Source organism: Musca domestica, unplaced genomic scaffold (assembly GCF_030504385.1).
Source record: "Musca domestica strain aabys unplaced genomic scaffold, Musca_domestica.polishedcontigs.V.1.1 4, whole genome shotgun sequence".
In the NCBI taxonomy this organism is placed as follows: Eukaryota; Metazoa; Arthropoda; class Insecta; order Diptera; family Muscidae; genus Musca; species Musca domestica.
Window position 1 is genome coordinate 16,111,059 of NW_026712328.1, and position 12,133 is coordinate 16,123,191.

Sequence of the window (12,133 nt, forward strand, 5' to 3'; positions counted from 1 at the left end):
GGGAAAAATGGTTATCGTATAATTAGGAAAAAGATCAAATGTATGGAATTTGTTTACTTATGTTCTAATGGAAATAAAAATGTATATCACGTTCAAAAATCAATTTTTCAATATACATATATATATTTAGTTGGTAGGGTCTATTATGAATACTTCGAGGAGGAATGACAAAGTTAATACATCCTCCATAGAATGATGTTAACAACATTTGTCCTGTTCCAGAACATGCAAGAAAATGACATTTTTGCAATTTTTTCCATATCATTAAAGGGAAAAATGGTTATCGTAGTAAAATGTTTTACATTCTTGCAGTTCTGGTCAGTCATTTTTATTGATATTTTAAGTCGAGTTATTCTCTAATGTTCATGAAAAAAGATAATAAAATTTAATTTTCCATAATAAAATGTAAAATCCGCATAACAATTTAAACCACTATTTCTGCAATCGAATCCTTTATAATTTCACCAGAAACTGTGTTGTATGTAAACTTACCATGTTCATTAGCAAAAATCACTCCCATTATAAAATGTGTTTAAAAATCATGGTAATTAGTTACTTTATTGCTTGTATAATTAGGAAAAAGATCAAATGTATGGAATTTGTTTACTTATGTTCTAATGGAAATAAAAATGTATATCACGTTCAAAAATCAATTTTTCATTCAATCACAAAAAGTGGGACAAACATAAAACTGATGAGTCATTTCATTACTAAACAAAAATTAGGCACTATAATATTGCATCTGATTTGACAAATCGAACGAAGAACTAATAAATATTTTTAGCCACATTCTTTCACCAAAGATGAATGATAATTGTTTGAGAAGTGTCGTAGTTAAAAGTTTAGTGTTTTTTGTAATCAATTGTTTTTTTGTTTAAGTAAGACAATAGAGGCATTTAACAACATTTTCCAATTAGTCATTAGTGAATGAATCGTAAATTTACATGTTTTGTTGCACTTAATTACCAAATAACAATTTTGCTGCTGATTTCTGTTTCATTTCATTCGTAAAATAGATTTTTCCAAAACCCATAGCAAATGTGTTGATTTGTGAGTATTATTTGGTAAATAGAATTAGAAAGTAATTAACTATATTTTTTATATGTATGTATCATATGTATATATATAAAGTCTTACGATTAGTTGTATATATAAAATATATGTGATTGCAAAAATATATATGTATATTTATGAAGATATATGTATGAACGATTGTATATATGCCTATATGAATGATTTGTTTCCGCTAGGTAATATATGTATGTATGTATATGCAATACAAAATCAAAGTTATAAATACAAGTTTTCTTCTAAAATGTGTATAATATGTATGCCTAAACGTTTCTTATTTTGATTTATATACTGACTATAAGTTACATAATACATTTTTCTACTAAAAACTTCTTGAGACAATTACACTTTTTTAAAAGCAAAATGATTCGCTTTTAATTCTTAAAGAATTCAAAAGCGAGGAATATGTTACAGTAATGAGTAAACGAAAATAAATGATTTTGTATGCAAAGTTCCACCTTTCTCGAACTAGACCACTGGGAAAAATTAATAGCTAGAGAAATATCTGCAAATTTAAACATCGATACTGGTAAAATTTAAGCTATATCCCTAATGTAGATTTGTGATACATCAATACCAACAAATCGCAATGATACAAGAAGAAGAAGAAAAAGGAATAGTGGGCACTTTGCATACAGAAGAGAAGTTATTACTTGAGATTTGAAATGTCTTCCACCTGCTAAATGTGTGTATTATTTTAAGCTGTTTGCCGCTTAATTCATTTAGGGTTATTGCACCAAATAATCCTTATAGCCGCGCAATGACTTTAATTGTTTTTTAAGCTTTGTTATTAAATCGGACGGCTGCACCAATATGGATATGTCACGACCCACCGAATTTAGACGATCTCGTATTTCATTATCCTTAAAGAACAAGTTCAGGGGGCGGCCATTTATTTCGGTTAGTACCCAAAAGGTTAAAGTTGTTCCATCGCACGATTGAGCCTGCATGTATGAAAAAGAAGGAAATAGCAATCTTCTAAAATCGTTGTGTAACAAAGATAATACCTTTGGAGGTAAGCCATGCCTTGCTGCTAAACTATTTGGCACAACATCGACAATGGTAGCAGTATTGCCATCGCGTATTAATCCTAAGCATTGCCCCTCTCTTTCGCGGCGTATGGCATAGCCCCTGCCAAACGGAATGCGGCGAACCAGAACTTCCACCTAAAAGATAGTTACAGTGGGTTAAGTAATAAAGCTGGCAGAACGGATAGTTCACTTACAAAAAGCGTATTTGTATTCCTGATGATTTTATTAGCCTCGGCTGCTGAAGTTATAGTAACACCTGCTATGGATAGTAACTGATCACCAATGTGAAGGGCATTGTACAGCACTGGGTGTTCCTTTTGCTTCCATCCAGCCACCCTGTTAATGACATAAAAACAATTATTAAAATACATTTGTTGATGATTTCAATTCCATTTTTTTTGTTGATACCCACCAAACAGCACCGAATGCATCTACCCAGGCTATTGAACCAACACAGTCTTTTCGTCGTAACTGTAAGCGCACACCTCCAGGATGCATTATTTCACGACGCAATTGCATTACTTGTTGTTCGCGTAAGGTCATTCTTTTTGTTGGGGACGCCGTGCTATTATGGTGGCCGCCTGGACTTCCACCCAAAATGTTATCGCTTATTCGAAAAGGTTGCGGTGGTTGTCGCAATGGTGGGTTTCCCCCCGTCGCTGGATTAGATCGATTTGAGAATTCATTGTTGTTAGCTCCACGTGAGTTACGCTGTCCTTGCGCATCAGAAGTCGAGGAACTACGCCTGCGTTGTTCCACCGCATCAGATGCAGTTCGATTTATAGCCACGTGCGTAGGTGTTTGTGTAACTGCAGATGGACCAGGAATATCACCATTGTTATTAGAATTCGAGATGATGGATTTGCTGCTGACATTTGTCGAAGGCGGAGTGTTTTTCGTTTTGGATGATGACATTTTATTAAGCACATGGAAATCTCGACGACTAGGTCTTGCGGTTATCACTGCCTCGGTAAGACCTCTTCTTAAGAGAAATGGGGGCCTGGGCATTTGCCCTGGTGGAGCGTTGGATGGAGACACAATTCTTCTTCTTTGAAGTGCCGGACTAGCCATTTTATTTGAAGTAATCGGCTGATCAGATGGAACTTGACTTCCTGATTTCACACGACTCTCTGGCTGTTCAAGACTGCTTGGTTTTATTGTTTGTCCCTTTGGCTTCTTGTCACTGACACCATTGATGACTGAAGACTTTGTGATAGGCGACAATGGACCTAAATCTACCTTTGTTTTGTTTTGCATGGCGTGTCTGAGAGGTGAGTTCCATTTCGGTGACATCGGTGTCAATGCATGTGACTGTTGTTGCGAAGATGAAGATGACGCAGCACCAATGTTTTCCGAAGTAAGGCAGGCATTTGATGTTGACGATGTTGGTGATTCGATGTCAACAGTCGCATTGGCCGTTGATGATAGGAATACTTTTTCATAATGCATTGAGTTATTTCGATTGTTTGGTTTCGCTGTCTTTTCGACCTCTTCTTTCACAGAACTCCTTCGCATGGCCACAGATGAGGCTTCATTTGAGTTATTTACAGTTATATTTGTGACACCAGATGTATTTGCTGATAAAATAATTTTCTTGGGCATTTTGGGAGTGGACGACGATTGAGGTGCCGATGTCGAGCACATGTTCGATGGAGGTGTGAAGCAAGTGCCATATGCGTTATCAGTACCAGCTACATGGACTGTAGTAATCTTACATTGGTCAGCGTTTGTTGAAGATGCTGGCACTACTGAAGCCAATGTGGTTTTCTTCGCTGGTGTTGTATACTGGTTACCACCCACAGACGATTTCACGGCTGTTACATCCCCTATTACTTGAATTGTGCTGCTATTGTGTTGTTGACTAATGTTACTATTACTACTATTGCTAGTACTACTGGACGGAATGATTTGTACATTACTCTTGTATTCAAATTGCTTGGCGTGTTTTAGTGATGTGGCTGCCAACGCTATATGGGTATCAGGGAATGTGAATATCTCAGCGTTTGATGTCTTTTGCGGCAATTCAGGAGGTTCGTAATCGCTATCACAAGTGGAAGTTTTATCACCATTAATCATATTTGTAGAGACTTGTATTATTGTGATATTTGTTTTTGAGTCTGCTAAAGACGATGAAGCGGTCGCCAGCTGCGTTTCAAAGTCTGAATTGACTTCTAGTTCTGTGACATTATTGCCACGGCAGCTCGAATTGGCCACAACCAATGGTTGGTGAGTATCATTAGTTGGTGTGACTTCGGGTTTATGACAATGCTTCGTCAATTGATTGCTAGAAACATCGACTGCTCCCACTGAGAGGGATCGAGATGTTTGTGGCCTAAATTTAAATATTAAGTTATATAATTTAAATTTTAAGTAATAAAATATATATTTAGCTGTTTATTTTATACAGAGTGCATCAACATTCTGGGAAGTATCTACTAATTTATAAAACAAAAACACCCGACATTTAGACAAAAAAATGGGGATGTGGGCTTTTAGGTCAATATTGTTCTTCTGCAAACATTTCTGAGTTATATTTGATATATTTCCCCAAATATCGTTGTTACATAGTGTATATTACGGCTACGGAGGATAAATATAACAAATTGGATGAACAATATATATGCGGAACTATGGGTCTATCTCGTTTCCTTTGCCTGTTACAAACAAATGCACAATGACATAATACCCTGACCACCTTGTGGTATAGGGTATAAAAACGGACGCAAATACGAATGTTTTTTAAGTACATACCTAAGAAACACAAATACCAAAGAAATAAATTTTAACATTGACATATTTTTTGAAAAATATATTTGCAATATTTCTTTATTGCTCTAAAATGGAAAAGAGCTTCAACAGCAGTGAAACTAACGATTTCGTGCTGAAATCTGAAACGTTAGACAGATTGTATAGAGACCAGGTGGCTGAGTTGCGTAATATGCTCTTGAAGAATGCTCAGGCTTCCGATATTGATGTATGTCTCAAATGGATAAAAGTGTTTAATCAGTCAACTAAAGAAGAACAATTTGCTCGCAACTGTTTATGTACTCTAATGCATAGACAATTTCAAGAATCTGGATGCTTATCTGAACCATTTATAAACCTTAATAACTGCAAAAGGAATTTGAAAAGCGTATTGGATGAATTGGATAACGAAACACAAATTGATAGTCTGAGCTTCAAAACCGAGTTTAATGTTACCTACAAATCACATGGAGGATCATGTATTGAGCGCTTTGTCAAATCTCATGAAATGGAAATCAATCAGGACAGTTCCTTAGATCAAATAAATGCCGAAATGATTCAATTAAAACACCAAATGGATAACTTACGTTTGCAATTGAGTGAAAGAGACTTCGAAAATCAAAAACTCAGAGCACTATCTGAAAAATATCGCCAAGAAAGCGAATCACAATTTTGTGATGTCAAAAATAATATCTTAAATTGTATCCGCAAAAAACTCCTTAATTTAAGACACTGTACATCTTTGCCAAAGAACTTGGAATTGTTTCCTTTTATCTTCAAAACGTTTTCAAATGATCCAGAATTTATGCAGATTGTCAAAGATCTCGACTCGGAATTCGAGGAGATATTGCGCAATCACTTCGTGTTCGAACTAAAAAATTACAAATGCAAAATAGTAAAACAACTCTGTCAAAACATTTTGAAGAAACAAACAAAACTACGTCGGAAGTACGAAAAACGTCTAAAAATCCAAAACATTACGCAGCGTTTGCAATTAAAATTGGCCAGGTTGAAATGTATATCAGAAATGCGACAAATATTTATACAATCGCAGACCCATTTTGGTAAAATAGAATTGTGGGAAATTTTACACAGACTGGAAGGGAGATACGAAGCAATACTGAATGATTAAAAATTGTTTTGGAACCATATTAAACTATTATATTTACTATTGTTTGTAATTTAAAATATTATTTTTTTTATAATTTACATTGGAATAGTAGACATTTAATTGAAAAAACAGATACGACCAATCTATTTTTGAAATGAGGTATGTTAAAATAATTTTTAATGACCTGCTGAAATTGAAATATTAGTGCCAATTTAGCAAGAGACATCCCATAAAGTATATATATTCATAATCAGCATAAAATTCTAAGTCGATTTAACGATGTCCGTCTGTCTGTTGAAGTCACGATACAGCACACATTATTTAACGTAGAGCGTCAAAATTTAGCAGAACAACAATTTGTATTGTATTTGATGGTTGGCATTGATGAGATATATCGGTCCACGTTTTGGTATAGTCCCCATATAAATTGGTATTTATAGGTCATAATGGGTAGTAGTTCATGTGGCGAAACATTGTATGTATGCGTTCACGCTTTGGTATAGTCCCTATATAATGGTACCTCCCGATATTCGGTATTTTGATGATTTTTGTCTAAAAATTGATATTTACACGGACATAAAGAGGGGATCGAGAAATGCTGGCTTCTGGACACATCGGGATAGTTTTACCGTATTCTTTAACGAAGAATTAAACGAAAAAGTTTCTTGTTAATTTTTTTGTATATTTCGCCATTTTCATGTTTAATATATGATAAAACCCATCCAATAACAAAGAATGGAAATTATAAAAATATTGAATATTCTATTTACACTACAGCTGGTGCAACATAAAAGCGAAGATTTCTAAAGACACAAATAAGGATTTGCTTACTTACCTTGGAATACGTCGCTCACATTGTAATATATTTTCTAGATTGCGAACATGATCTAAAATACATAAATACAGGTTACAAAAATATGTTCAATTAAATTTGAAAAAAAAAAAAAAAATAGTTTACCAGCAGAAGCCCGATGTGCTGAAAGTACATCCAAACGAACGCTGTTATTATTGAAGCTGCCACATGCAAAATTAGCGAAGTCACCAGGATTAACATTGGGTTTTCGTAACAAAGGTCCTATACATTCCTCGTCAGCTGCCTGAGAACCACTAAAATCTAAGTCTCCGCTTTCTAAACTTAAAGTTAATGCTTTTGTTGTTACATTTGATATTTCGTCCAAATCAACGGAAGAAGATGATGAATTGGCGTCATTGATTTGTTCACTGTAAGCGCTTATTGGATCCGATAACATATTCAATAAGTTTTGGGTTAACGTGTTGGACATAGATGTTAGAAGTGGAGTGGATGTCGTTGCAATATTTTTGACGTTCGTGCTGCTCACCGATGAAGAAGAGTTGGATGATGTTGTTGATATGGTATTTGTGGTGGACGGTATACTATTAACTGTAGTTGAATTAATACTTAATCTATCATTTGTGGAAGTACTAGAGGAAGTTGACACTGCTGTTGTATTATCGGTTTCATTTTGAGCTTCGTCAGTAGTATTATTGTCGTTTGCACTGGCTGTATTTTGATGTTGCTGCTGTTGTTGGAGACTAGGCGGTATAATTCTTTCTACACCGGGCACTATTGCAGCTGGAACTGGCGGTGGTGCTGGCAATGGCGATGTAGGATCCCTTGTTGGTAATAGAGGAAGTCGAACTTCAGGCAGTTTTGTATAGAGATTTTCCCGTGGGGAAAGTATTTTCATTTCCCTCAATTTTGAGCGCAATGTTTCGACCCATTCTTGCATAATATCCCTGAAATTATGAAAAAAATAACAATACAACAAACAAAAACAAAACCTTATTAGCTCAGCTCTTCATAACAATCGACAAATGCAGCGAATGAAATTATTTTGCTATGTACGGAATGCTATAATTGTACTGCACGTTAATGGTGAATGAAAGAAGCAGCAATTAGACAATCGCTTAGATTATTAGTGGAGTAATAGCAATTGCAAACAATGAAATTGTAGGTGCCTAGTTTTTAGTATTTCAAGACAAATTACATTTCGGCACAAAACAATTTTCATTCGTCATCGCTTATGTGTTTACACTTTGCAAAGAGCTACAGCTATACTTTTGAGGTTACTGGGGGATATTTCAACATACCATGACATAGCATGAAAACGCAACACTTCATTGCTAAGCGTGACAACAAATTCGAATTCATGTGAGTTTGGAATTAGTGCGTGTGAAATGTGCAATGTATCCTGCAGTGATACAACCCATTCGGGATTGTGTGATGGCGCTTGTCTGGGTTCGGCATATCCCTCCAGCAACGCCTCGGTGTCGTCATGTACACAGAACACAACCCAGCTGCGTTCGCATTTCTGTAATAAAAGAATAATAATTAACATTGACTAACACCGCTATCCCCATGGTTGGCGGATTGTTGAAATAAAGGAACTTACTTTTGGACCGACACAAATTTTCTTTCCTTCAGCTGTCAAACGTTTTAGCCAAGTGTTTTTGTGAATTTCCCGAAATTGAGCAGCCATTTGAGGATGTAAGGACACGGCGGCTGCCGCAGGTGGAATTGAACGACTGCCTATCAAACTGGGCAATACGCTATTGGACCCAGCCATTGTGGAAACAGGAACCGTTTGGTTTGAACTTGCCAGAGAAGAACTCATTTTGTTAACAAAAACATTGCGGTTTTGAGCTATCAGAACATTCCACGTCGTGAAATACAATCAATTACTAATTTCTTTTACTTTCTTCACTTTTCTACTTTTTTTCTTGTTGGCGTTCGTTTTTTGCTTTCTTGTTAATTACTCCATGGAGGTTATTTAATTATTCTTGTTTATGTCTAAGCTGTCTAAGCGAAACACCAACGTCAACCATCAGACACCTGCCTTTGAACCACTTTGAATTCTGCCCACTCGCTGCCACACAGTCGTTGGCTTGCTGATTTCGTTCGTATTGGCAATTGTTTTTTTTTACTTTTCTTTTGACTTCTTTTTTCTTTCTTGTTGACGACGTCGTCGTTGTGTTATTGTTTTTGTTGTTCTTCGCGGTGGCTGCTTATAATGTTTTGACAACTAAATCCTTGATTCGATTCATATATTCGTTGGCCACTGCAGCAGCACTTTTGCAAAATTTTAATTCGTTTTCTTCCACTTTTCTGGCCGTTGAAGAAATTCTATTAATTGCAATTCGATGGCAGGGATATGAAATAACACTTTTCTAAAAATATTTACACTTAAATGTACATTATTCACCAAAAATTTATTAAAAATGCAGCAGCTACAAAACACTTGCAACTTCTTCCGACGCCATATTTACAATGATGCCAGATCGTAAAGTTCACTGACAGATGTCAGAAAGCTGAAAAAGTGAAGTGTACGGGTCACATATTACGTTAATAAATTAAATCTATTTGAAAGTAGGTTTCATGCATGGTACCATGCATGGCAGAAGAATACAGGTAGATGCATAAACGCTTAGGAGCATTTATATGTCAAAAAAATTTAAATGTTTTTTCAAATATAAGTAGATTTTTATATGTTTTATTATACGACATCATTTGGAGGTTATTATAATCCGTTTTTTCAACAATTTTTGCAAATTTTTATAATTTTTCATTCAACATTTTCAATTCCAAAATTGGTTTGACAGTTCATTGTCCCAGCAGCTGTGTCGACGCGTCTACCTATATTCTTCTACCATGGTACAATGAAGAGAAGGTAGGGCAACTTTAAAAAAATTGCAAGTATAGAGGTCTACCTGTTTGGCTTGTAATGTCAGAATTAGTATCAAAACAATAAAAAAATCAAACAACTTGTTGTATTTATTTTGAATAAAGAATTGTAAACCGCGAAAACTGAATGAAAGGTCAACACTTCTTTTCAAAACCAGGTTCTATATATCTCTAAAGGATTATTTCGCTACAAAAACTCTAGATTTTGTCGATGCATACGATGAAATAAACATTTTGAAAACATCCGAATTTGAATGTTTTCTGAACAATTTTTTTGTTATTGAAAAGAAAACACATACATAAACAAATAAAGATGACACATTAAGCCAAGAAAATAAAAAAATTGAAATCATATGGTATCATAGCCCTAACTTGATATCATTGTACATAGTTTTATAGTTTTGATGCTATTTCTGACATTACAAGCCAAACAGGTAGACCTCTATACTTGCAATTTTTTCAAAGTTGACCTACCTTATCTTCATTGTACCATGGTTCTGCCCTACTTTGAATTCATTGTACCATGGTTTCATGGTACTCGCATCGACACAGCTGCTGAACCAATTTTGAAATTGAAAATGTTGGATGAAAAATTATTCAAAAGAAAACATATTAGTTTTGAAAAACATTTTAAAATTTTTGACATATCAATGCTTCCAAGCGTTGATGCATCTACCTGTATTCTCCTTCCATGGTAGGTTTATAGCATGACACAATAAAAGAGGAGTAAATGAGTAAAGGTGCAAGTACAAAAAGAGTTTCTTTAATGGATGAAGTCATAGGCTGACTTCTTCGTAATAATTTCATTCTGTTTCACTTTTGGTAGTATTGTAATGTCAAAACATGCATACAGTTTTGTATGTGTATGTATTGCTCCTAATTGTAAACATTAATAATTAAAAAACAGTGTTTTGATGTTGTAAAAATGATGGGAGAATGAGTAAAATTAAAAAAAAATGTTGAATTTGTTATTGGTAAAATCGAAGCTACAAAACTCTATCTTCAAAAGTGTGTGTCATTCCGTTCGTAACTCATCGAAATAATAAGTTTAAACCTAACAAAGTATATATATTTCTGATCAGGGTAAAATTTTAAGACGATTTAGCCATGTCCGACTGTTGTAGAGACAAAACGAATTAGGATAGGATGCGTTTGTACAGATCCGTCTTTCTCTGCATGCAGATTAAGTTCGAAGATAGGCTATATTGGTCCATGGCTATATTGGGGACTATACGATAGTCCCCATATAACGGTACGCCCCAATATTCGGTATTTTGATAATTTTAGCCACGTTTTTCAATGGAATTGTTTGAAATTCTACACAAGGAGTTCTTTGTGAGCACTTTACCCCTTAAAAGAGAATTGTCTATATAGGTTCACGATATCGTATAGCCCTCATATAACGGTACCCCCCGATATTCGGTATTTTTATGATTTTAGCCACATTTTTCAACGGAATTGTCTGAAATTCCACACAAGAAGTTCATTGTGAGCACTTTACCCCCTGAAAGAGAATTGTCTATATAGGTTCACGATATCGTATATCCCCAATATAACGGTACCCCCGATATTCGGTATTTTGATTATTTTAGCCATATTTTCCAATGGAATTGTCTGAAAATCTACACAAGGAGTTCCTTGTGAGAACTTTATCCCATGGAAGATAATTATCTGTATAGGTCAACGATATCGTATAGCCCACATATAACGGTATCCCCCGATATTCGGTATACTGATGATTTTAGCTACATTTTCAATGGAATTGTCTGAAAATCCACACAAGCAGTTCCTTCTGAATACTTTACCCCGACCTAGCTGTTTTTTACTTGTTCAGATTTAATCATTTTAATTATTAGGAGTGTCTGGTTACCTTACAATTTGTAACAATTGTTACTGGAAGCCGTCTGTTAACCCGAAAGTTCTCCAAAAGAGAGCGGTTGGAGAGAGAAATTTCGACAGTTCTTTCAGTGAGAGTTTGCAAATTCTTGCAGGACAAATTTCTTCTTGCAATCACTTGCAACTCTTCTTCTTATTCATTGACATTCAACCAGATATTTTCTATTGTTTCTTTATTGTTGTGCTTTCAATTTGAAAATATTTTTTTTGGAATTAGCAAGACCAATTGTTTTCGGAGGACAACTTTACAAAATGTGAAAAATGTAATGTATAATGTAATTAGAAAATAAAAGAATATTTTCAATATTTTTAGACAAACGCCATTAACAACACTTTTTAAGGATTCCGGGGGACATATCAAACCTATCTTTCTTTTATTGCTCATATTTTTATTATATTGCTAATTTCCTTTCTATTTATAAAACTTCTAAAATTGGTGGTGCTTTCCTTCTTTTAATTCTTTTAATAAGGGACAAATTGATTTGTTTTGACAAATCAGCTGATTAGTTGCAAGCTTGCTGCAGGAATACCGTTTGTTTACTTTTCGCATTTACCTGCAAAAGAGAATAAAACTAC

General features: G+C 34.8%; 1 protein-coding gene across 1 annotated transcript; it reads right to left on the reverse strand.

The window, feature by feature from the left end:
- Positions 1 to 539: 539 nt before the first annotated feature.
- On the reverse strand, positions 540 to 9,267 carry LOC101888821 (serine-rich adhesin for platelets). Its single transcript, XM_005181051.4, has 8 exons — positions 8,373 to 9,267; positions 8,071 to 8,291; positions 6,917 to 7,716; positions 6,794 to 6,845; positions 2,515 to 4,434; positions 2,297 to 2,438; positions 2,079 to 2,237; positions 540 to 2,015 (listed from the first exon to the last, which is right to left on the reverse strand). Exons 1-8 carry the CDS (start codon positions 8,592 to 8,594, stop codon positions 1,800 to 1,802), a joined length of 3,732 nt encoding a protein of 1,243 aa, XP_005181108.2. The 5' UTR covers positions 8,595 to 9,267; the 3' UTR covers positions 540 to 1,799.
- Positions 9,268 to 12,133: the final 2,866 nt, after the last annotated feature.

Bases quoted from the DNA above. Each gene is read 5' to 3' on its own strand.
- LOC101888821 (XM_005181051.4), bottom strand. From the start codon at position 8,594: ATGAGTTCTTCTCTGGCAAGTTCAAACCAAACGGTTCCTGTTTCCACA. The intron at 6,846-6,916 runs GTAAACTATTTT...TATGTATTTTAG, and splicing joins AGCACATCGGGCTTCTGCTG to ATCATGTTCGCAATCTAGAA. The intron at 4,435-6,793 runs GTAAGTAAGCAA...ATTTAAATTTAG, and splicing joins TGTGAGCGACGTATTCCAAG to GCCACAAACATCTCGATCCC.